This window comes from Hirundo rustica, chromosome 8 (genome assembly GCF_015227805.2).
Source record: "Hirundo rustica isolate bHirRus1 chromosome 8, bHirRus1.pri.v3, whole genome shotgun sequence".
NCBI classification, from domain to species: Eukaryota; Metazoa; Chordata; class Aves; order Passeriformes; family Hirundinidae; genus Hirundo; species Hirundo rustica.
Window position 1 is genome coordinate 15,385,115 of NC_053457.1, and position 26,251 is coordinate 15,411,365.

The following is a 26,251-nucleotide window of genomic DNA, read 5'->3' on the forward strand; positions in this document are numbered from 1 at the left end:
AAGTTTAAAGATTTATGGTATCAGTGTTGCCTGACATGGACTAAATGGTTCTCTGCAGGCCAGGAGTGTCAGCTTTGTCACTGTCATTTTTGTCCCAACGCCATGCACAGTAAGCATCTAAAAACCGAGTCCTTCCTAAAACGTCCCTTGCTGCCTAGGGACCCTAGGAGATGTGGCTTCATCTAACTGCTGAGAGCAGCTGGGAGTTGTGGCTCGCCAGCCACGGTAGCCAGAGGAGGATAGAAGGACATTGTGCAGCTCGTTCTAGCTCCTGGCACTGCCGTTAAGGGCCGTACATGAAGTGCCAGGGTGAGGCTCAGCAGATGACAGATTTGTACTGTGTTTTGCTAACTGAGAGGACTAAATACAATGGCAAATGAAGATATTGAGCAATCATTGCCTCGGGGACAGTCAAGAGGGAAGGAAGAGGGGCTGAAGGAGTAAATGGCGTATTAGCCTAACCATAGTGTATCTGTCTCTCCCTCCCAGGAGTGATTCTGTACATATTACTAGTGGGGTACCCTCCCTTTTGGGATGAAGATCAGCACAAACTCTATCAGCAGATCAAAGCCGGAGCCTATGACGTAAGGGCACTTTCTTGCTGAGTACCTGCATGGGTGTAGAAGCCATCCAAAACATGGCACTACCTTACCTGGTGTCCAGCAGCAGGCCCCAAGCTTCTGTGCAAAGTGACGTTTGATGTGCTCATACACCTCGTTGTCTTCCCTGCCTGGATACAGTCCTGTCTGGGGCTGCTGAGGGGTGTGGGGAAACACCGCAGTGCGCACTAGAACGCTGACACTTGTTAGGGAGCGCAGAGGGTGGGAAGCGGCGGCTGCTAGTAAAGCTGATGTCTTCAGTGGAGCGGAGGGAAGATGGAATGAAGGAGCTTGTCTTTGCCAAGGCCTAATAAAAAGTATGGGGATGTATTCTGTAGAATAATAGCTTAAATGATGGTCTTTCACTCCTCTGTGCCGTAGTCCATGGGAAGCATGGAGCCCAGTGGGAAGACTGAATGGTGGGGACCGCTGGAGGGGCGGCTTTGTGGTGGGGATCAGCGTGGTGGATTGGGTTGGAGGCTCTGGTAAAAAGCCTAGCAGATCACGGAACGCTCCTTAGAGCACGATAAAACTGAGGTGTAAAACGTGCCTGAAAGAGGGATAGCAAGGAGGTTAGTACTGAGGGAAGCAAAGGTGCCATAAAATGTAGTTTGGATACCACAGCTTTAATGTTTGATGTAAATTCTTCCATGTAAGGAGAAGCTTGAGAGGGAAGAAGGAACTCTTGGAAATCCTAGCTCAAAGCCTGTGGGCATGAATATCAAGAGGAAGTTGGGGAATTCATTTTGTAGGCTATTTTGTGGTTTGTATTAAACAAAAATAAAACCCCAAAAGGTTAGGGTTCTGCTGGACTCCATCTGCTGGTCACCTCCCAGCTCCTGTGCTTGAGACCGTGAGAGCAGCTGTTACTGGTGAGAACAAAGGTCTGCCTATGTCCTGGCTCAGTGGCTTCCTGAGTGAAAGCAAAGTGATGTCTTTGTACTTGACAGCCTTAAATGGACTTGTGTTCTTCTCTTGCCTTGCTGCTCCTCTAGTTTTTGTGTTGTTTGTTCTTATTTGAAGTGTTTTTGCACTAATTATATCAATGCAGATTTTCAAAGAACATCAGGGATTAAATACCTCTTTCCATAAGTCCTGAAGAGTGAAGTGCCTGGTCCCTCCTTATCCATCTATTGTTTTTGAATTCTTATCTGCAGTGAACAGATTTCAGTAGATTCCTCCCTCATTTTGCCTGGTAGAAAACTGCTGCATTTTCCTGATGCACCTGCCCCTGGTGTCCTTACCCAGCACCGAGGGGCCTGTATACACAGAACCAGTCTGTTGTTCTCCCTTGACCAGAGAGGAGGTGGCTACAGTGAAATCAGTGAATTTTTTTTTCACTCTGTGCACCTGGGTAGGGTTTTTGCAAAACATTACCATGAATATTTCAGAGTTCAGGAGTGGGGCAAGTGTCCTTGCTTGAAACTTCAGTATCATGATTTTTGAGTATCCTCTCACAATATTTGCAGAACAAATTGTATAATGCCTTAGTGATGTAAAGGCCTTGGTGATGCCTGCAAATGCAGAAATGAGATTATATGCAAATCAAACACAGCAGGTGTATTGTTATGACCCAACTGAGTAAAGCGGTAAAAAAGCAGGAGAAAAAAAGACAGATTAAACTTTTTCTAAATTGTGTAGTACTGTAAGGAAATGTTTTCAGGATAAATCCATTCCTTTTCTCCCACTTAAAGACAGGGAGCTTTACCCCGACAGCATATTTGTGTCCTGAAGTTCACCTGTATTTGTACAATAGATTCATAGGATTTAATCTCAGCATGCCACATGCAAGCCTCTACGAGGTGGTGTAAATATCTTTATCATTAGTAGAGTTAGAGCAGAAAGCAGTTACCCCTCAAGGATGATCAGCAGCTGAAATACTTAAAATCCATTTCGTTGTTTTCATGCTTCTGTACTCCCATCCACTGCTACATCTCTCTTGCCCCCCAGGTAATGATCTTGGTATGGTAGGTGGCTGCTGACAACTTGCTGGTGGGTTGCTACCCCTAAGTGACTGGTACTGTTCCAGGATATTGTGTTTTATAGGTGGGAAAAGTTACCTGATGGAATGGTCTCTGTCAGTGGGTTTTGCTTTTGTGCAGTTTCACTGTAGTTAACTGTTTGTGATTTTCCATAAGCTGTTAGAGCTTTTAGCATGCTGGAGAAAGAGATAGGTGTGGTAAAAAAGGATAGTGTCTGTGTTTTTCGTGTGAGAAATCAGTTAAAAAGATTTGTGAATTTTTAACTGTTTTGTGTGAAAGAAATTCATATGTCTGAGTGATTCCTGAAAGGCTTTTAAACACAATCTTCTTGCTTATGTCTGGTGAATGGTACAGGTGTGTCCTGCTGTCTGGTACCATTCATTTGCTGGATTCTGGATGATTTTTGTTCAGTATGGGTTTTCACAAAAATTGGTGGGTTTTGCAAATGTGTTTGCCCTGGTATCAAAAGGGCGAAGGCTGGAATTTAGCTGTGTAGCAGGGGAGAATCTCTTCTGCTCGTAGAACTTGGATTCAGTTCATCATCTGTTCCTTCTTCCTCTTTTAGTTCCCATCACCTGAGTGGGACACTGTGACTCCCGAAGCCAAGAATTTGATCAACCAGATGCTGACGATAAACCCAGCGAAGCGCATCACAGCTGACCAGGCTCTCAAACACCCATGGGTTTGTGTAAGTGTTCCCTTTGTTACAGGTTGATTTGTGGTTTACCTTGAATGGACGTGTCAGGAAGACTTGAAGGACCTAGTATATTTCAAATATTTCAGATTATGATTTCTTTTTGGATACTGAGCTTCAACAAGCCAACTTTGTCATGCTGTGGTGTTTTTATTGCCACAGTAGTAAAAAGAAATTCCTTAGTCTTTTAGAATTTTGTCAGTGTCCGTAGATTCTGGGTTTTTTCCCACATCTTGTCCAATCCATAGCATCCCAAAATGTCAAATGGAGTTTGGCATCAGACAAAAATTTTGGGACCATTTTGTTCTTCATCTCTGCTTCAGTTCATAGCATAGCATCTTCGCTATATTTGGGACATTTCTGCTGTGCTGCAGCTTATCTGGCTGTAAACTTGAAATCAGGAAAAAATCCTTTGCTGTTCTGTGTGTGTAGTTTCTGCCTTGCCAGACCTCACACATAAGTATCTTTCATCTTTTGCAAAGTTGGCAAGGAAATCCCAAAACACAGCTGGGTGTGGGTATTACCACAGCATACTTCTGGGATGGGTCTAGTGTGCTTATTTGTTCTTGAGAAACTGTGGTGGTGTGTCTTTATACCACAATCAACAGATAGCAGTTTAAAGTTACTTATGTGAACATCTGTCTAACAGGAGAACAAAACAGGAGAACATTTTACAAAATGATGCAAGTTCCTTGGAAGTCAAAACTTCACACTAGCTGAGACTGCATCTCTTTATTTTTATTTTTTTTTTTCTCCTTGCACGCCTGTGATCAATTGCAGTTCCTGTGTATTATTTCCTCCCACTGCCTGTAGCCAAAGTTGTATTATGATAGCCCACTCCCTGTGGCAACTTTCCTTCTGTGAGCTAGGGAGAGTCTGATTTCACTCCCCTGCCATGCCAGCCTCTCACTGAAACTGCCTCCTGTCGAGCCTGCTGTTTCCCTTTGCTTTGCAGTCCCTGTGTGCACAACACCTTTCCTCTTTGGATATGTATGGGGCTCCTCTAAAGTAAATGTTGTAGGAAATTTAAAAACATTTAAAAGTTTACCTGAGACACTGAGTATCTTAAAATCACTGAATTATGTGTCCTGATTCTTGTAAGAGCACATTGAACAACTGGACATCACTGTCTCTCCTAAGAGGCTGGAGGAGCAGTGACCACCGGAGTTGTTTGGGGACACTTTGGCTACATTCTCCCCATACACTGCCATGGGTACTGCAATAGGTGACCAGCTTTGACAATAGGATCAGAGCAGAGACTTCCCATGAAACTAGCCAAATATAGGCACAGTTTACAGTTCTTTTGGGTATTGCAGAATTTTTTCCAGGCCAGAGAAAGTTAGTGGAGACTTTGTGCACAGTTATCTGCCGAGTTAGAAATTCACCCACAATCCTCATAAAGGAAATTCAGGCTTGTGGTTCTATGCAAGGGTGTCAGCTACTTTGGCATTAGTCACTGGCTTCCTTATGTGCTCTAAATGCTTGGCAGTATCAGTCTCCAATTTCCTCTTGTGGTCTTAATGGCTGCAACACTTCTGGGAAGTTGTCTTTTTGCAGTTGGTGGGATCCCAGTCTGCTGTGGATGACAGATGTGCATCACTGCATAGAGATTATGCTCATTTTTTTGTATTGGTATGATAGAAATACATGATCTTTTCTCTTACATGCTTAGAATCTGTTTCTGAAATAGTGATACAAAGATGCCAAGGCCTCTGCTAGTAAACTCTTACATTCAGGGGGTTGCTGTGTCCAGGAAGGCTGCTGCTCACAAGCAGTCCCTTACTGCTTGAAATTTCCCTTTCAAGCTGTAACTAATGCAGCCCAGGTCTTTTCTGTAGTGCTTCTAACTGGGTTCCCCATGGGTATGCTTTTTCATTTCACTTTGTCTTCATACTGTCTTAAACCTTACGTGTGCCTGAAAGGCAGGGAGAGCTGATTCTCATATGTACCTCAGTCATAAATTTCTTGGGTGCAGTCCTGTCATAGCCCACCTTGATTTAATGTGTCCTGATGGAAGTTTCAGGTTAGGAACCAGTTGCAGTGTTTTGCAGCCATGCAGTGGCTGGTTTGGTGTGAGTATGTTCTTGATCTTCTGCTGTTCCTGTTTTTCAGCAACGATCCACTGTGGCATCGATGATGCACAGGCAGGAGACTGTGGAATGCTTGAGAAAGTTCAATGCTAGAAGGAAGCTAAAGGTAAGTACGTCTTAACTTGCCTTAAGTTAAGTTTGTTTTCAGTTCTCTGAATTTGAGGTTAATGCCTTCCTAGCAGCAATACCTTTTTCATGACTAGCACAGTGTGAGAGAAGTACCTTATGTGATCCTCCAGTACAGAGCACTGAAGCAGTGTACTGAGGAGCTGGGTAGTTTCCTTCTCCAAGCTCTAAGCTTCCCATGCCTCTTCTGCTACATATTCACCCCTTCTACTTTCTGCCAGTGAATTGAAACAGAGCAGCTAGTTCTGGGACTTTTACTTCTGAACACTCTGCAGCTTCTAGCGTTACCAGTTGCCTGCAGCTGGGGCAAAGCCTCTGGCCTGTGCACAAAGCAGCTCTCTGCTGTGTGAAATCTGGGAAGCAGCTATGTGTTTAATTCTTAGGGCCATTCCAGATTTCCTAGGCTATCCTGCCTGGCATCTAGCTGCTGCTCTAGAAAGGCAGGACTGAGTGGTCCCGTGTCAACCACACGAGGGAATCCTGGATACAGCAGGGCTCTTCAGGGTAGCAGTGGGTGTACCCCTCTGCATGGGTAACTGAGGCATTGTGTTCTCTGTGGGTCAGCCCAGCCCCTCTCTCAAATGGCACTTCCTGTTATCCCTGCTTTGTCTTCCCCACAGGGTGCGATCCTCACGACGATGCTTGTGTCTCGGAATTTTTCAGGTAAGTTCAGTGTTCCCATCCCTTCCTTGGTTTTGTTTTGTGTGAGTGAGCTGGAGAATATTTTAACCACTTTGGGGTCAAGTAGGAGGGGAGGAAACACGCTTTCAGTTCATCATGGTGTAGTGGTGATCGCTTTACCTGAGCTGTTGACCACTGTAAAGTAGGAAATTATTTGTTTGGAGAGGAGCACATCGTATTGTAGTCTGGTACAAAACAGGAGTCAGCCTCCATAATCGTCTCATGATATTTTATTAACAATTTTCTTGTGAGAAATTCAAGCTGGTATCATTAGCTTTCCCATCATAAACCAGGAGTGAAGAGCTCTTATTAGGTAGGAGTGTTTCCTTTAGACCTGAGGCAGGGACAGGGAAGTAATATTGGTGAGAATAGGGACAGGAGCTATTTGGGTATTTTATTACTTTGACTCATCAAAAATGGGTCTGAAGTGTCTAGCTATTAGTTTTCCTTCTTGGAGTCTCAGAAGTGGTTTTCATCCTTTTAAATTTAATAGCTGGTAATCTGGCTCCCACCCAACTGCATTATGTAGTGCATTTACTGAAAATGCAAATCTCAACATGTAAATCCATGCTTTTTGGAAGATTATTGTCTTGGCTCGACACACCTAGGTGACGCAATCTCGTTTGTGTTCATTTTCATTTGGGTGGAAAACCTCTATTTGTAAGTGCTTTTGATTTATGGGATCTTTGTTTTCTTTACCCTCTTTGTAATTTTCTTTCTTTTAAAAGAGCAGTCATTGAATGCGTGAGTCAGATTTTTATTGCACCTGCATACAGCTGCCTTCAAGTAGAAGTCTGCTATATGGATTATGTGATGATGGAAGTGTGTTCATTTCATCTGGCTGTTTACTAATGGTGGATACCAATAGTTATATTCTGGATGTTGTTACAATAAACATGTTATTGGAATGAAAACCTCCGTGAAATGGCCATCCCAGCATACAATGTGTATATTCATGCATACATTCTTCTGTGAACTCAAGGCAGAGTTTTTAACCTTCTGTGTGGTGATATAAAAAAAAAATTATGTGAAACCATGGTACAATTAAGGGCCAACCCTCTGCAACATCCAAACTTTTTTTCTTGGTTCTTGCTTTCAGGTAGACCTGTGCCAATATGTCAGCAATACTTGTAGCTACAGCAGTTTCTTTTCACGGCATTTCTCATAGTTTGGCCTTAAAGGGACAGTGATTTTATCCATTCATCTGTCCCACTATTGTGCTATTACAGGGCTTAAAAATTCTATACTGTTTTTGGAGATTGATTCTGAAATACCTGTTTGAGGAGCTGTGGCACAATGACAGGGCTTCCACAGGCCTGTCCTGAGCGAAACTCTTCCTTGGGCCTTCTGCTGGCGTGAACTGATTTTGTTCTCTTCACACAGCTCATCTTCATTTCACTTAATTGATGATTCTGAAATACACAGGGGTTTTATTCTTTTTTTAATAAACAGAAGTTTTAGATTAGTCTTTAGTCTGCAAATGTTGTATTTTCTAATGGAGCTGCAGAAGTGCTTGGGTAAGAAAATCCCTTATGGCTAAGATCTCGACTCCATGAAGTGCCAGAGAGAACGGTTCTCCTTAATGGTGTGTGACCAATACATCCACTTAATCCCTGAGCCAGCACTGAGGAGGAGAAACCTTGCTCTACTCATTCTTCTCTGTGTCAAGGGCCAAAGCTGCTGGATCCACTTCAGTTAACAGCTGAAGAAAAGGAAATCCTAGGTGGCCCGATAGTGAGTGCAGAGTTTGCAGTGTCAGAGTTCTGCTTTGAATATAAACTGTGATTCCACATATGAGACACTCAGAAAAACTGTCCAGAGAGAGATGTTAGAAATTGAGATGCAAAGCCTCTGTCGAGAGTAGCAATTCCTTACATTTTGATGTGTTTTTAGAGGGGTGAGATCATCTACTCGTGTTTTCTTTGCAGTGTAATATGAGCTTGACTTTTTAAAAATTGTAATTATTTTTTAATTTACTTAGATTTTCTAGTTGGCTGCAGTTGAAGTAGATACATCTGCTGGAATTAAAGAATAAATGCATGCTAACTGGAAGTAATAAGTTAAAAGGTTTGTGTGGGTACTTTGGGTAAAACTAAGACTTTTCTTACAATGACAGGAGTCTAACCGCCCTTGAAGAGTTCTGCAAAAATATTTGTTTCTTTCCCTAAAGCTCTTAAGGGGATTTTATTTTCTTGGATTGGGTGACACTATTTTGTGGGTTTTTAGAAGTCCCATTCCCAGCAGACAAGGAAATAGATTTATGAAGAGAGAAGCTTCTTCCTGCCTGGGGATGAGATCTCCTAAAAGCTTCTTTCACAGATGTTTTGAACAAAGAGGAAGATGAGGGCTCACGTGACCCCAGTATCAATTAATTAGGCACAATTGTACTATCTGCAGGTAATATGAGAAGACTCCTTTAATCTTCTGGTCATTACTATCTCCTGTGGCACATTTTGTAATAGGGAGTTCCTTCACTGTGTAGGCCTGTGACAAATTGTATTCCTAAAGAATCTGTAGCAGTGCTCTCTTTTTCGCCCATCAAAAAAATCTTCCTTTTTATAAAGGGAAAAAAAAAAAAAAAAAAAAAAAAAAAAAAAAAAAAAAAAAAAAAAAAAAAAAATCCAAAGAAGTTTCTGTTCTTTTATGAGTGATCTGTTGTTGCTATGTGCCTTGTACCCCAGGCCAGTTAAGTTAAAGGACATATGGTTTCTTTCCCCAGTTATGATATATTCAGCCATGTAATACTGGCTGTTTGTGTTCTTTTTAGAAGATTGCATCTCAGGCCAGCTGTAGGCTATTTTTTAAAAGCAGGTACAGTTGCAGTCCTTTCAGTGTAAGTCAGGAAGTTACAATAAGGGATTTCTAGCTTCTCTCCACACTCTGGTAGGTTAATTCAGCTGCAAGAGAGAGCAATGCAATCGAAGTCTTGCTGCAGGATTGTTAGGGTCACACCAGGGGATACGTTGGATTATTTGGGTGTTCACTTGGGGCTCAGATGTTCAGATGATCCAAGCAAACACTGATCTGATCTGCATTCACTTACAGAATGCAGGAGTGCACTCAGGTAAATCAACTGATTAGATCATACGCAAGAAACTCCTAAATCATCTTCTGAGAAGTAAATGTTCATTTATTACTAGAAGAGAGTTGGCAAGGTTTTTAGAGATTCCTGTAATTTTTAAGGGTGCCTGGACTCACTTATGTAGATAAAACTCTGTAAATAAGCTTGCTATAAACTGAGTGAAAGGATGGAAGAAACTGGTTTTCATCTTAGGAGCAGGCATCTTCACAAAATCCTTTTTTTAATAAACTAAATAAATCCTTTTTAAAATAAAATAAAGAAGTGTCTTTTTTCATAAGCTGATTTTTATGCACAACTTACAAATGGCCTGTGTGAAATTCTCAGAGCTGTTTTCCTAAGTGGATTGGCGCTGTTAATTTGGGGAGCTCTTCAACAAGCTTTCACTCTGTGAAATTCACTGCTATCATGTGGTTCAGCACAAGTTCTGGGTTCAAAATTGATCCTAAGGCAGACATTGCAGGTGATTAAGCCTTATGCCTGAATCCTCTATTTTTAACCGATGCTGAGCTTTTTTCTGGGTTGTTGTCACTGCTTGCTGAAGTCAGTTTTGTGAAGGAGCTATTGTGGCAGAGTGTGACAATGACTGGAATTTGTTACATGTCTCTACAGATCCTTATTAACACTCCAATGTGCAGGTTTGGGTTTTTGGCTAAACAGGTGAGGTTGAGAGAGGCTGGAGGCAGATTCAAGGAGCAGAGTACTTTCAAACTAAGTAAAGAAGGCCTTAATACGCCTGAGCATGTTTAGTGTAACCTGTACAGAGACATTTTTAGCTGACTAAAGAGCAAGGAGGAGGAAATGATGCAAATACTGAAGTGGTACTGAAATATTTTGCTGTCTTGTTGTACCTCCCTTCCAGAAGTGTGAAACTGAATTTTTGCTATTTTGTGTGTGTGTATGTTCATATACATATATATTTATACTCATATTGAAATTTGAGTTCTTTTCTTTAACTGAGATGAGTAATACATGTAAAGTTTCTACTGTGTTATGTTAGGTATTGATATTGATTCAGAAATTTGTATCTCCTGGTAGAAATCTAAAGGTATGGAAATATGTAGGGGGAAAAAGTTATTAAGGTATTCATAGAGTTTTGACTAAATAAGTGTAACATGACTAGAAATCACATTTCCCAAGCAAGAGATGAAGTCACATTGAATGAAAAATTAAGGGGTTTTTGAGTGTTTTCTCTGTATCTACTAAATCTCTTAAATTTTAGTGAATGGTGCTCAACTACTACAGTGTAGACCTGCTGAAGTAGTGGATTTCAGTTAGTAACTTCCATTTGCAACTTCCTAGAGCGATACGGATTTCATGACTGCATTTAAGTGTTGATCACTATAGCCAGAGAGCCTAATTTATCATCAAAAGTGGATGTAATAGAATAATTTCTTCTACCTTCTTCTCTCTAAAATTCAGGAAAGCTCTGTGAATACTTTTTATTGTGGTGTTTGCTCCTGATGAATAGGTATTCTTGGAGTTACACTGCATGCATGGGCATTGTGTGTGATGGTAGCCAGGAGTGCCTCTTGTGACTGTACACTGACTGTTGGCTCCTTTGTGGTGACCCCAGAAATGACATGGAGTTGGGAAATAGTTAATATGACTTTCTTTGAATTGAGAGTATGGGAATGACAAGCTGCAACTCTGTGTCATTAGGAAGTGTGTGTTAGTATGTTACAATTTTTGTTTTATCAAGTCTCAGTAAAGTCCAGAATTCTTCAGGTATAAATGCTTGTGTTTGGAAACCAGAACTTGGCTTGTTTGTTAAACTGGCATCATGACTTAGACAGACTTAATAAAAGCAGCCTCAGCATTCTTCCTGCATCCCAAAAAAGAACTCTCTGGAAGCTTAACTGAAGTGAGAAATGTGACTGAGTTTTGGCAGCTGAGGACAGGGCAAACCCAGGGACAGGCTGGATGAAGGGTTGCTCTCTCTGGAAGAGGAGTGTGGCTGGCAGTGGGGAGGGCACTATCCTTGGCTCTCTTTGGAGTGAGTATTTCCTCTTCAGTCGCCCCTTGGCTCTGGTACATCCAGAGTGTCTGGTGTTTATTGCTGATGAGTTCAGCATTAGGGATTTGTGCTTCTGCCAGGAGCATGGTCCAGAGCCCAGGCTGTTTACTATGGAGGCCAAAACTGAGAAATGTGGAAAGAGGGAGGGTATGTGCAGGAGAGGCCTTTTGTGTTCCTCTTCAGAGATTAACTGAAGAGTGTCTTGTTAAGCCAGCAACAGAATTGTGTTTTTAAATTACTGGGTTAGCAGCATGTGCATTCGTGTTTCTTTATTCTAGAAGAAGTCTTAACTTCTAGAAGTTAAGAGAAGAGGGAATTTAATCCTTTTAACATGTAGAGGAAATGGGAAAGAGAAAAAAATTAATACTAGCATCTCGTGCCTGGAAAACCAAAGAGCATTGGTACAAGACCGTTTCAGGAACAGTAAAGAATCTGCCTGCATTTTTCTTTGGATTTTCCCCCTCCTGCTGTCTCTTTGCTAATCTGCCTCTCTTCTAAAAGGATTTTTGTTCCAGGAAGTCTCATCTGTTGCTTGTGCAGAAATTCCTCTTGCACCCTCTTTTATTTCTGTCTTGTAACTTGCACAGGTTGATCTGTGGGTAGCCCTGCGTGCATCCCTGTTGTCTGAGGTGTCTGAGTCATCTTTGTGTGTAAATGCATTTCGTGGGCTCTCCAGCTCTCTTTATGAACCACGGTGTGATGCACGAACCAAATACACCACAGAGCAAGTTTCTACAGTCCTGGGCTGCTCTCAGGCCTGTGGGAGAGCAGTGTATGCCGTGCAGAGGCACCAGCAGGGAGGGAGGCAGATGGGCAGGCTGCACCAGGGAACACGGATCAACATGGCATAGTGCTGGGCGCTGCAGAGCTCTCAGCTGAATTTGCTTCAATGGTGTGGAATATGATTCTGGCTGTCTTCTGTCCACAAAGACAAAAGTGAGGTTGTGGGAAAACTGCAGAAAGTGTGAAAAATATTGGTTCCCTACTTGTCTCTGGGATGTTCCCAGAACATATGGTGGTACTATTTCGTTTCTCTGGTGGTGCTTTTGGGTTGGGGGGGGTTTTTGCACTTCAAGGATGTCCCATTTGGCATATTTGTTAAGTTGCAGAATCCTTTACGCCTTCTGAAGTGTTGTAAGGCTGTAACAGTTTCTTGTTTTCAGCAGTTGTGTGAGATGCCTTGATGCATGCGTGGTATGAATTGCTGGAGCCCTTTTGACCCCACAGTCACATTGTTCTCCTCCTCACTTGCGTGTAGAATCAAGCTAGGCTTTGTCATGACTTGAAGGCAGCAAGAACTTATTTGTCTTGCAGTCTTGCAACGCTTCAATATGTGTACACTCAGGAAAGAGACTGTTGCAGGGCAGATGAGTTGCTTTGCCCACCTTCATGTGTGCACCTTGGAACACTGTGTTTTGACACACCATATTCAGAAGACCTCTGTGTGAAGTTCTTCCAGTGTTCTTGCAGAACATTTGTTCTCTCTTGTGAGAGCTGGAATGGAAACAAAATTGTAATCTAGCTTTATACTTGTATTAGAGAGTAGAATTAGGAAACAAATTTAAAGATTCTAGTAAGCTTATATAGGGTGCCACCTCTTCATTGGGGGAGATGCTGTAGTCATTTGCACCAACTCAGCTAATACTGTGTAGTTAATCCATGTCTGTAAGGTCTTGTAGGGAAGGCAGGGTGAAAAATGGTTGACATAAAATTTGAACACTTGCTTTCGTGTTGCAAACACCTTTTTTGCCTAATGTTGCTGCTTCTAGAGAGACTGAGCACTGTGCAAATTGGTCAGTGTGTCTTTAGGAATGGATCATTTCAACAGTCATGGGAGCAATGTCTTAGGACTTGCCTTTTCTCTAGGCCTCATCTTTGCTGCACCTAAAACACAGGTGCCCAGACCCACAAGGTTCCCAGCAGCTGCTTAGGAGAGCCATAGCATGTGTTGGCACAGTAGTTGTCTCTCATGCTGTTTACAGAAGTTGATACAACTGAATGCATTCTTCATAAGCAGGCAAGAAATGGTTTATATGTGTTGAAGTTGTAGGTGGGGTCTTGCTGTTGACACTGGCTGTTAATGCACCACTTTTCTGTACTAGGTGGAGCAGCTCCTTCATCACTCCCAAGCGTGCCTTCTGCCAGGCATTTGTTGTGAACTCTGTGTGTGTGTGCTTATGATTCTCTCAGTTTCATTGTAGTGCCAGTTGTTCAGCTTGAGCACAGCAGAGCACCTCTGTCTTTCAATGAAGAAATTCAGCCTAGTTCCCTGTCTCTTTTGTCATTCTTCCTTTTTTTAACAGTTTTCAGATGCTGCCTTTTGCACTTTTTCAGTCCCTTTCTTTTAGCTATCTAGCTATCCCCAGAGAAACTGGCTAACAGTAATTAGAAGGCTTCTGTGTTATCAGCACCCCCTTTATAAACTGTCTGTCATGTGAATGGCTGCACTTACAGGTGCAGTCTTTATCCTGTTGCAAAATCAGACAGGTTTCTTAAGCTTTTTCTCCTATAACTGCTGGCACTTCTGGATGGGGTCACTGTGTGAGTGGAGGATTGACATAAAAGCTCTAAATTACCATTTCAGACTTGTTCTTGAGGTGGTGAAAGTGGTAGGTAGTATTTTGTGTGAATAGGTGAACAATAGATAGGATAGATGACCCTCTGCTATCAGGATGAATTTGATGAGTGAGTTGTCCTGTTTTTCAGGTCTCTTGCTGCTAGAGGGGAATTAGCAGAATGGTTGTCCTTCTGAAGTTTTGTGCGTTTTTGAGGGAAGTGTGGGAGAGAGAGTGAGAGAGCAAGATAGTCTTGAAACCAAAATCTGACCAATTCTGCTTCTCTCCACAGCTGCCAAAAGCCTGCTGAACAAGAAGTCAGATGGAGTGAAGGTAAGTTCTCGCTTTGCCATTTCACTCTCTCCCACCATCTGAACAGAAGGCAGGCACTCTCTCTAGTGCCTGTCCCCTTCCAGAGTAAAACCACAGCCCTGTCCTGTGGCTGGGGTTGTTATAATCAGTGTCTTGTTATGGAACCCTGGGTGGGATCTTGCTGTTCCTTACTAGTTAAATGCACTGTTGCAGCAGCAGGAATTCCTTTTCCCCTTTCTGTGATGTATGGATAACTGGATTAGAAAGACCAAGGACTTGCTCAGTTGTGACACGTCTCTGACTAGCCTGTTCTCTTCAGTGCTTCTGACTGTGAAAATTGCACAGAGCAATTGTGAGTGACTGATGATATACCCAGCAGACCCCATGAAAGTTTCTTGGTCTACTCACTTGGACAGATGCTGAAGGTTGAACTGGGAAGAAGGGTGGGGAAGGAGGAGCCTCCAAATGTTCGTGTTTGGACAGAACAGAAACTGAGGATTGTTAAAAGTTCAGTTCATGTGCCTGAAGTTGAGGCACTCTCCTGTTCCCTTCTGAAGGGAATTATTTTTCCCCACTTCAATGTCACTCTTTGTGTTGCACAGTCATCATTTAATTCTGGAGGTCACACAGGCCCTTGCCAAGGCTCTGTTGTTGCAGGCAGCAGCCCTTTACCATCTGTAACCGGAGGAGAAACAATTACAGGCTAGAGCATGGTCCTCCCCTGACTGTTCTGAAGGATATTTGTCCTCCACATGGAAAAGAAGAGTTGGGTTTATTTGCTTGCATTTTCCTTTGAAGTCCAAACCTTTCTCCACAGCGGTTTGGTGGAACGGTTCATCTCCTGGTTTAGCACCGTGGGCAGTCTTCATTCTCCCCATGCTGTGGGGCTGACAGCACACTTGTTCTCTCCTGCTCTCTGAGCCCTTTTCTGTTTTAATGAGGCTTTGTTCCCAGAGGGCTCACACTACAAGCAGGCTTCTGGAAAAAGATGTTTTCAGAAGAGTTGTGTTTGTTTTAGGGACTGCTCTAATAAAACATAATAAAATATACACGCATTCTTACAGTTCTGCAGTATTCTGCCCTATTGACATCCAAGTTCTGGGGTTTGTTTATTTCTTGATCAAAGTGCTCTGTTAAAATGCTGTTCCTGCCCTAGGATTCTTGTCTTTGAAATGTGCCTGCAAGAGTGAGCTTTTGGCCATTGCACCAGCCTGCCTCTTGTAGAAACATGCATTGAACACATGCACACCAGTGCAGCAAGCGTGTTAAGAGTCGTTGCATCTGTTGATATTTAAGACATTACAGTAGAATTCCAATGGAATAAGAATGGATTATCCCAAATGTTGTGAAATGAGAACCAACAGGTGCTTGTTTCAAAATCCCAACAGGGCAGGGGAGAAGTAATTGAAAAAACAGTAGGTATCAACACATCTACATTGTTTTGTTACCTATCTAGAAAAAAAAAAAAAAGGCTTTCTTCTTAGGATTCTTGATTTCTAACAAGCTTTCAGGAAGTGCCACATCTTGGGTTAAAATATTCAAAAAATGAGCAAAGGATGTACACATAAATCTTGAGGCACAACTTCCTAGTAATGTAGTTACAAGGAGACCCTGTAGGTTAGAACCTTGCAGCTCCATAGAAAGCTTGTGGTGTTTGGTTCATGGAGTACGTGATGTCTTCCTCTGTGAAAAGAATTCTGGATTTACTTTTCTTCAGCCCTTTGCGGTATGTGTTGTTCCTTGTACGTGTAATTGAATGCTTTGATAAAGTGGAAGGTACATTAGAGAGTATAGCATTCTCTGTTCATGGTGAATGAGATTGTCCTCTGGAAACCGCTGCTTCTGCAGGACTGGAGACCTGCAGTCAAGAGTCTGCATGCAGCTTCCACCCTCCTAAGTGTTACAGCAGACTGGCTTTGCAGTATGACCTCCAGTGCTGTCCAGGAGGTGCATTGCTCATGTTCACCCTGGGCTGAGGGCCCCCAGGTGAGGTGTTCAAGCTTCCCATTTTCTCTAAACGCTGTCTATCTTCAGATGTGGATTTTGAGTCCTCATTTCTGTAAGTGTTAAAACTCCGAAATAAATAATGTATTTCTTATTAAAGCTCCTGTTTTGTGTTACTCTTCTGCTCAGTAATGCAGACTTTTAGAAGTACAAGTTGTTTTCCCCCAGTGCTAAGCTTGGACAAGATAGAGAGTGCATAATGGTCTCTGTGTGTTTGTAGGACATCCTTAACACTTCTGTGGTAGGATTTCTGTGTCTACATACTTACCTCTTTCCTTGTCCTACTGTAATGGGTGCTGCATCCCATTAGGAGTGATGACTTTTACCGTGCCCATTTGCTTGTTGGAGCAGTACTGGCCCATTGGCTGCTGGGGACAGTCTTTGCACAGGTCACTGTCTGGCTGGTGGCCTCACCGTCGTGACCAGCATACCTGTCATGTGTTGCTCCTTATGCAGGAAACGTGTCATTTTAGCTCCACTCACTTTCTCACCCTGTACAGTTCTGACAAACAACTTGTGGCAGTGTCTGGTTGAGGTAAGAACATCTGGTCTTACTTGTGGCAAACGATGATTTTCTGCCCACTGCAGTAGTGCAGAGCACAAATACCGCGCCTTGAACACCAACCAGATTTTCAGCCTTGTGGTATCCTTTTCACTCCCACTTCCTATATAAATTATTCTACGTCAGATGTAGGTTTAGAACAAGCACTGCATGCTGTAGTTTTAACCGCAGTCTGCTGCTGACCACATGCTATCTGGTTAAGCTGTTTCTCATGTTTCCTCCAGATAAGAAGACCGGTTTGAATGTTGAGTTTTCTGTTTGTTTGTCTTTTGCAACCTTCTTGGAAATAAACTCTTTATGGAGATTTGAAAGAAAATAATATGTTTCAGTTTCTTCATGGTTTTTATCTGATCCAGGGTGACTTATGCACCGTAAGACTGTTGTCACAGATATCCACAAAGTAGATAAGAATGGAAAGAGTATTTCTTCCACAAATAGATTATTACACCAGTGTAAAACTTAATGGCTTTAAAGACATTGAGAAAAGCACCAGCAGTTTGTATTAATTTACTTTCTGCTGAAGATAACTTTCCCCTTTTTCTGGTTGGTATTCAGAGCTGTCTGTGCTAGAATTCTGCATTGTTTGACAAGGATAGCAGAAATTTCTATGACATAGTATTACACAAGCTTGAGTGAGACGTACACATCTTTCTCATGCTTTATTCCCAATAACTGTGTAAAAAAGTGAGTTGGTGAATTTCTGATGCAAGGTTCAGCATGTACTTGCTGACAGCATAAATGAAAGAGGAATGATTTAATAGTCATATGCGGTGATATGAGCATCTAGCATGAGTTGTGTTGAGCTGATCCAAAAAAAAATGCACGATTTTTGTTTCTCTAGCATTAAGCTCAAATCCTTCACTGAAGAAAGTTTAGCACTACAGCAATGAGGGTGCATGCATTTTACTTGGATCAGAGACTATTTTGGAAGGCAGTGGGAAAAGCTTAAATCAGGAAGGGACAACAAGAAAGAGACTTTTTTTTTTTTTTTTTAAATTTCAATACCAGTCTGTCCACACTCGGGTTGTTTCGATAAATTTCCATGGCTGTGACCCTCCCCTCTAGCAAATTCCTTTCCAAATTTTATTTGAAGCATTCCTGGTTTTCATTTTGCACTGTTGCTTCTATTTCAAGTACTAATTCTGCTAATTGGTAGATATTTCATCAGCTTGGCACTTGAGAACTTTTCCATTATCTTAAATAATGAATGATTTAAACTGCCTTGAATCTTAAATTCTGCCTGCTCACCAAAGCTTTGTAGTGCTGCACTCACTTTCTTCAAGCAGAATTTGGATCCAAGCTGTAGCAGCAGGAAGGCCCAAGTTTTATCCCCAAGGAATATGGTTTTCTGCTTTCAAATCCAGAAAGTGAGGCTAGAAGATACTGACTGACGAGTTGCAGAGCCCCTGTAAGATACCACATATCTTGTGGGCATCACTGTAGGTCCCAGGTATTTTTTTAAGATTCTAAATTTATGAGCAACATTGTGCGTCTACCATTTTAAAATTTGCTTTAGATGATTTCAAATCAAATTTATTTTCTTTCTTGTTCCCCTTTCTGACTGTAATTTGGAGTTGCCATCTACTGCAAGGTGAGAGAGGGGTTAAGGAGTGGGCTGGGGCAAACACCTGGGTGAGGATTAAGGACACTTTATGCTGAGTGTCCTTCCTCTATGCTTGTCAGGGTCTGGGCTCCCTGTAGTTAGTGTTACAGTACTCCTGCTGATTTTTTTTTTTGGTCTCTGGGTAGTACTTCAAAGAGTCATGTTCCGTTTTTTCCAAAGGGGTATTTCACTTCCTGCTGGTGTGAGAGGCTGTTTGTGTTTCCAGTTCTAGCAGGTCCTGTAAGACTCATTTCTATAATCAGAAATTTTTAATGCACAAAGTGTTATTTTCAGTTAAGCATGTAATTGTTATTATTTTTAAATTGGTCCTTCTCTAAGCTCTTTGTCAGTTTCTTTTTTTCTTTCTTGTTTACTTCTGACCACTTGGGTTTGTGACTAGGATTTACAAAATTATATCAATAATGTTCCTCAGGCCCACTGTAACACTATGTAGATAGTAAATTGTGGAGTATGCTGTGGGATGCAGGAGATTTTAACAGCATTCACTTGCCAAGTCTGTTGATTTTCTACCTTGTCTTTCTGCCACATGCACTCTGTTTTCTTTCCAGTAAAAGCTGGATAGCACAGCTGAAAGGAGAACTCAGCTGAAAGAGGAAAAATCCATTTATTTTGTTTAACAAGGTTAATGTTCTAGAATCTGCCCTGTATTTTACATAACTGCAAAGAGGTACCAAATAGCATTTGTTCTACTGTTTGTAAGGAATATTGCAGTAAGTGTACATTGTATGCCTGATGTGTACCAGCTTTCCCTGCCCTTTGCCCAGTAAAGAGTATGTGGGGTAAAGTAAAGGATGCTCTGGGAACTGGCCTGGCTGCTGGGAAGCAGTTGGTGAAAGCATGCCTTAAACAGAGAAGGCACAGTGGCAAGGTGAAGCAACTTAAGAAATCTGCAAGGATCAAGTAGCATTCACACAATGATCAACAGGAGTTACAGCTCCTATCTCTGCATCTGGACTTGTTATAATCTTAAAGCCATACTGTTTAAAGATTGTTTATGGTAAAGCTAAACGGGGAGAACCCAAGTTCATCTGAACAGCAGAGTTCTGTGCTGAGCTGTGTTGTGCAAGATACCTGGGGAGTGCTTCAGCTCTGTTTAAGTGCTGACATCCAGTAGCATATTGTATCCACCTTTGATGCATTCAGTTTTTCACTGCATTGTAATGCCTAGAAACACCGAGATCGAGGGTCCAGTGTGCTTAGCTAGTGGTGGCTGAGGAGAAAATTCCTGCCTCTGAGCTTGCAGTTTAAATAGACAAGCTGACAAAAGGGCAAGAGAGAATATGGCTTGACAAAGATTAAATTATTTGCTCAGCATCACACAAAAGGGCTAAAGCAGAAGTAGAAATAGGATGTCAAATGTACTGGTTCAAGATGACTTTCTATGACATACTATGATGGCCTGCTTTTAGTTCAACATTTTTTTCCTACCTTAAGTTCTGAAATGACTATACTCTCCATAGGAATACGAGTTGCTGCAAGCGTGATAGTCTGACATAAATACTGTCAGTATCATGCTGGGGGAGAGCTGCATGTAGAAGATAGAAACACAAAAAGCTGTCATTAAAAAAAAATAGTCACGTTAAGTTCCCAGGACCATGAATGAGACCTTGCTTGGAATCACTCTGCTTCTTGTAGTATGTTTTAGTATGTGTTCTGGAACGATTTGCACTCACCATTTCTAGTATTTCTGGCATCCTGAAGAGACAGTGATTCTTCAGATTGTCTTCTGTCATCTGACTTCTCTTGATTGTTACCTAAAGCAAGTCTCTTCCTTAAGTTTCACTGTAGAGAATCTGCTCCTCTTTTCAGATGAACACCTAAAATTCACACACATAATAAAAATGGAACTGTAACAAACATTCATCCCTAGGTTTGTTACCTGCACTGTTTTGGGAGAATGTTTTGTCACTCAGGTGTAGGTAAACCCTTAAAGTGGTCAGTGAGATACTTTACCATAGGCTGTGTCTGCCTTTCACAATTTTTTTCATTCCCTGGGACATCTCTGCACTGCCTAGTAGTTCTTAGAGATGTATCTGTGTTCTGGAAGGGAAAGAGAACGCTATAACTAAACTTCTGTTCTCTTATTTACTTTGCTAAGTGGCAGTCACATTACAAGAAGAACAAAAAACTTTGCTCACTCAGCTAGTCACCTTGGGAAGGTTACAATAGATGGTCCTGATGCAGCTGTTAAGATGTATTGGGAAATTGATCTGGTTTTAGTAACTTCTTTGTATGTGATTTGACTTAATAAGTTTTGGTGCTTTAGCACTTACTGCCAGTGCCTCCTGTTGGCATTTTCTAACCTGTCTGATGTTTCAGTAGTACTTTGATGCTCTGGTCATAACACAGACCTCACTCCCCACCCCTTTCCTACTGCCAACCTAGCTTTTCTTCCCCGTGTTATTATAGCAGCCAGTAATAATGTGCTTTCTGGGATTTCTACACTACATCATGCCCTGTAATAGGCTGATGCTGTTTTAAATTTAGCTTGTACTCTAATTAAGTTCTGATCTGCAGAGGGTTCTGTTTCCTCCTGTGTCATTGTTACTCATGCCTCTGTGTAGGAGGGTGTTTGTTTTCCGCATGGCTTCGTTGCTTATATCTTAACATTTTCTGTCCCTTTTTTCTTTTGTAACTTACTGGAAGTCTGTATGAATTTCAAATGAGACTGTCTTTCTTAGAGACAGGTTTACCTCAATATCCATATAGTCTCTTTTTGTCTGCTGCAACTTACAGGGTACATTAAAAGTAAAAACTGAAGTTTTTCATTGGTGTGAATTTCCATTTTTCCCAGTTAAAAATTCCCTGTTGTGATGGGGTACGAGGCTTTCTCTGGGTTGATGGCAGTCTAAGCATTATATTCATGCACTAGTAGTACATGATATTTTAGCTCTAGCTTGAGGAAAAGCCTATGGAGAAGCTAAATTGTCCTGAAAGAAATGAGAGGAAACGTAAGTCTATAAACCATGTAATGGCAAGCCCAAGGAGGCAAGGGTTGTGCCTCCGTGAAGTGGAAGATTCGTGTGCCAAATGCTGGGTTTGTGACAGATCAGAGTCTGTCTGTACTGGAATTAAAGATCAGATGAGGCAGAAGCTTTGCTAGTTTGAGTCTGTTCACGCACTGGCTATGTGACTGTGGACCGTATGGTGTGATCAGGAATGTGTTTCTGGGTATGAGGTGAACATGGGCACTTCTGCTTTCAAGGACGTGCCAGTCTGTGTATGTGCTTGAGCTCTGATGTGAGGATAGCAGGGATGATGGCAATGTTCAAGGTAAGAGCTCTGAAGGCTCAGTAAGTGTATGAACAGGGGAGCTACAACTCCGTGGCCTGTTCTGTGTTCAGGGGCTGCTCCAGGGGGTGCTGTGGTAGTGTGCACGAGTCCAGAGCTGCAGAACTGAGCCCACACCAGTGGGCTTTGACTGACCTGAGGTGTGCTGTCCTACGCCACTCTGTGGGTTAGACTGCAGTAAGCAGCAGAGAAATAACCTAGATAGTACCAATGGAGAAGAGCGGATGGAAAATGAACGTGGAGAAGCAAGGGGAAGGTGTAGCATTGTAATGGCAAAAGACCTGCCAGGCTCAGCATGAACTGGATGACACTGAGTTTAGTGAAAGATCCGGGAAGTGCATTTACTGGAGAGTGCAGTTTGGTGTGAAGGCATCTTTGAAGATGACTGAAGATGCCATTGAACAAGAGTAGAATCCAAGAAGGTTGAGTAGTTTGAACCTGTCTGTTCTCCTCCCAGTATCTGAGAGCGCAAAGTGTTCTGGCTGTTGAGTGCTTCTGTCTTTCTTGTTTGAGCATTAGTGCACCTTGCCTCTGCAATCAACCCCAAATCCTGTGTGAGGGAGCCTTTCTCCTCCCCATGCTATGCACACAAGTTCCCTCTTCTTTCTTGAGCCCCTGCGTGTGCCTTCTGTTGTGGCCTCCTCCCTACCCTCTAATTTGAGTTGCAAACACACCTGTGCATCCTCCAAATGTGGACACATGGGGGGTTTGTGCCTACCTCTTCAGTTTGGCTGGGGAAGCTGCCCCATTTTCTGAGGTGGGAGAGCACAGAGAGACACCCCCTTGTATCCCACATCTTGTGCATATATATATTGCTCTCTCTTCTTCTCTCCTTATATCAGTGTGGGGGGCACCTATATGCTGACCTCGGTGTTTGAGGGGATGGGGGTCTTCAGCCCTGCCCTTTTCTCTGGTGTGTAGTCGTGTGCTTTAATGGTGACTTCTCTCTCTCTCCCTTTTTTCTGTGTCTGTGCATTTCTGCTGCTGCTTATACCTGCCTCGGGGGAGCATTATTGGCAGGGGGGCCCTTGCTGGCACACTAATGTGTGAATAGTTTCTGTGCTTTTCTTCTCATCTCCTCTCTTCCCTTCTCTTTCCCTCTCTCAATGATGTGTCCAGAAAAGGAAGTCGAGCTCCAGTGTGCATTTGATGGTGAGCACCTCCCGTAAGCTGCCTGCGATTCACGCCTCCGCCATTTTCCATGCCATGCACGCTCGGCTTGTGCTCATCACCCTACATAGCATGTCCGTGCAGGGGGGTGGCAGGGGGCATCAGTGTGCACTCAAGGGTCCATGTCCTCACAAAAAGGGCTCTGTGATCCTCTGGCCACATACAGCTCCCGTTTTGTGCAGAAAACCCAACTGCTGGCAATGCAGTTTGACTTCGCCTGCTCTGAGTGTGAAACAAAAAAAGACAGTGGTTCTCTTGGGCTCAGCAGAGCAGGTGTGTGCCTTGCCTGGACGTGAGGCTTTGTCATTCTGTTGCAGAGGTGCCAAAAAGAGGAACAGGTGCTGTCATCCTTGATAAGAGCCTTGCAGTGTAGAACAAACTGGGAGTCACTCCAAATGTGGCAGAGACTGATGGGGCTCCACTGTTCAGATGAAATGTGTGGGCACAGCACCACTGGGCAGCTCAGAGCTGCCGGTCACTTCTTTTTTTAGCAGACTTACTGAAAAGGTTTGTCAGAGCCTTTATAACCCAAAACATCCTTTTGTCCTGATCTCATTTATGTATCCCAGCATGCCCAAATACTCAGTAACTGCCTCCCCTGTCCTGTTCATTTCCTTTTTCATCCATCAAGGTGTTTGACATTTATAGAATTTGTCAAAAAAGTAGTCAAATCCACTCCCAAGGGTCCAAAGAGGAAATTGGCCAGTGTCATATTGTCAGAAGTCATACACAGCCTAATGACACACTTTGACACCGAGATATGAACAGTAACTGAAGTACAAAAATTAGTTATTATATTATCTCCTATGCACAGAAAAATAACAGATTTCTCCCATTTCAGATAGAGGTGGGAATGTTACAGTACCAAGAAAGCAGAATAATTGTTCTTGCATTACTACCTGGAAGATATTTCTCCTCTTCCTCCTTCAATGACACCTTAGAAGTGTGTAAAAAAAAAACGAAAACCACAAACAAAGTAATCCCAAAGCACTGCTTTAAAGCGAGTGACTGACTTTTCACCAGCTCTGCTTTTATGCAGGGCAGAAGTTCCCTGTGCTTTTCTTGCCCTTCTTTTCTGCCCACTGCCAGCAATATTTAAATTCCCTTTGCATATTGTTTTAAAGCAGCTGGGATGTGTAGACCATGCAGTCACCAGCCTCTGAAAACATGGAAGCAGTGGAAGTGGCTGAAAGACCAGAGACAGCCCATGTGTTGGTAGTTACTTTCTTTTAGTCAGCTACATGTGTGTGTCCCTACGATATGAGCACTGGTCTGTTTTCTTTCTCTTGCACCCTCTGTGTTGTTTGTGTCTGTCTGTCTGTCTCTTGTCCAGCTCAGGAAATGTTGCCAGCTGCTGTGCCAAAACCAATCGTGTCTCAGAACTTAAGAAAGGCCTAGCACCTTTTTAGGTGAATTGGCCTCTTTTAACTTGAGTTGTACAGAATTACCAAGGTTCGGTCCCTGGCCGTGACTGATGTTGGCTGGCAGCAGGGGCGAAGGAGGCGTGAGAGTTGGCTGTGCTGCCTGCACTTCTGGGAAGGGAAGGCTGGCTTTTTCCAGGGCAGAGCAGTTGGTTAGATGGCCACATGACATGAGTGTGTGCAGGAAGCTCAATATGTCAGATACCTTCCTTCACCTGAGAAAGAGCTGTGAAAAATGTGCAGGCTAAGCTGCCTCTAATTTCATTGGGACACTATCCTGTAGTAAAATGCTATCCAATTCTGGAGTAGCAAACATGATACTTGGTTTTCTTCAGCCCACTGGCTGGGGAAGAATATCATGGGTGAGCTGGGTGCTCAGTGCAGACTGGAGGGCAGGCTGTGTACCTTGGTGTGTGGGGGTTTGCACTCTATAAGGCAACATAACACTCCTAACAGGTTGTTGTCAACTTGGGTTTTTTTGGAACAGTGGCTTCCTGGATGTTTCTTTAGGTTTTGGCTGGGGGGTTTTTTGGGTAGTTTTTTTTTGGGGGGGAGGGAATGTTTTTTGGGGTTGTTTGGTTTTTTTGGTTGGTTGGGGTTTTTTTTTTTGGTTGGTTGTTTTTTTCCTCATTTGGCCTTAGCTATAAAGCCTTCCAAAACACTGGAATTATTTTTGTATAGCTTCTTTCATGCTAATTTTATCTTCTTATCCCAGTGGACTAAGAAAAACAGGTTACATTCCTCTCACTGGAAGAGGTTTGGAAGATCTATCTCTGCGTTAGGATCACTGTTTCTGAAGAAGTACAAGAGCCTCAGTGCTGTGTGGAGAGGTGGACCATTGTCAGAAGTTTGATTGTGTTTGTGCCGCAAAATAGCTTGGGATTAATTTTTTCAGGTTGATCTGGGCCTCTTTGACATCCACAGTGACCTGTCATCTCTTCTGCCATCAGGCTGGAAATACATGAATAAAACAAAACTCTTGGAAGGCCGGAGTCTTAGGACAGTGCAGGGATGGATAGAAAGAGGCAGCAAACCATAATTTCTGTGGTATTTCTCCTTTCTTAGATTGAAGTTTGAGTCTGTATGTTCTTTTTTTTCCCCCACGGACCTCTAAAGAGTTCATTCTTGCCTCTCTCTCTTCTACTTCCTCTCCCCTCCACCTGCTCCATCTTCCTCTTTTGTTTCTCCTCTCTCCCTCTCCAAAAGGGATAGTTAAGCCAAGACACACTGCTTATGAAGAAAACCCGAATTGTCAGTAGGTGTTTAAGTCTCGGTCTTATAAGATCTGTCACTGGTTGACATAATTATACCTTTGGCAGATGTTTTCCAGCTTAGCATTTGACTTCTCCATTCTTTGTGGTGTTTGTGGTGTGGTGATGAGGGCCTGATGTTTTGCAGTACGAGTTTGCACTCCCTGAGTGGGATAGAGAGCTGCTGCAACAAGGGCACTCTACTGTGGGCTCCCATCAGGTGCCCTGATCTGTAAACTGAGGAGTGTGAGCGAGGCTCCTGCAGGGCCAATTTTGACCTAGCTGGCATCTAGCAGCAAAAGAGACGTAGCCTGGTGTGGGGGTCACACGTGGGCTGGATTTGTGGGCTAGGAACTCTGTACTTACAGACACAGGTTTGGATTCCTACAGACATAGACTTGGCTCATTCCTGACGTACACAACTCAATGGGATGGATAATTCTTTTCAGCAAGCTGGTGATGGCCTCATTGTTGCTCTGTATGACTGCAGGAAACGGAGATTTTATTCTTCTACCACAGCTACAAGAGAGTCCAAAGAGGGGAAAGATGAAAAGCTGCTGGGCACCATCCAGAGAACTTCCTACTTGTGGAACTATAAGGCCTTTTCCTTATGTCCCAATCTCATTCCTTTCAATATTTTGGTCCTGAAGTCTCTTTGTTCAGGTCACAGCAGGGACACAACATATCATACATTACCTTTTCTCTACCTTTTCTAGGGCTGATCACACTTTTACTTGGATCAATAGATTTCCTGGAACTCTCAGCATTATCTCATACCTAGAACTGATTCTGTA

General features: G+C 42.7%; 1 protein-coding gene across 12 annotated transcripts in view; it reads left to right on the forward strand.

Annotated features, from left to right (window-relative positions):
- The window catches only part of CAMK2G (calcium/calmodulin dependent protein kinase II gamma), a 119,422-nt gene that overhangs the window by 76,505 nt on the left and 16,666 nt on the right, over positions 1 to 26,251 (forward strand). For 6 of the 12 annotated variants that reach the window (XM_040070729.2, XM_040070717.2, XM_040070722.2 and 3 more), the window contains exons 9-14: positions 490 to 584; positions 3,147 to 3,269; positions 5,388 to 5,471; positions 6,112 to 6,154; positions 14,116 to 14,156; positions 22,736 to 22,768. In XM_040070729.2, the coding sequence (XP_039926663.1) occupies positions 490 to 584; positions 3,147 to 3,269; positions 5,388 to 5,471; positions 6,112 to 6,154; positions 14,116 to 14,156; positions 22,736 to 22,768 (419 nt within the window). The remainder of the gene's footprint in view (positions 1 to 489; positions 585 to 3,146; positions 3,270 to 5,387; positions 5,472 to 6,111; positions 6,155 to 14,115; positions 14,157 to 22,735; positions 22,769 to 26,251) is intronic. The other 6 variants (XM_040070716.2, XM_040070721.2, XM_040070724.2 and 3 more) reach the window with 1 other exon arrangement.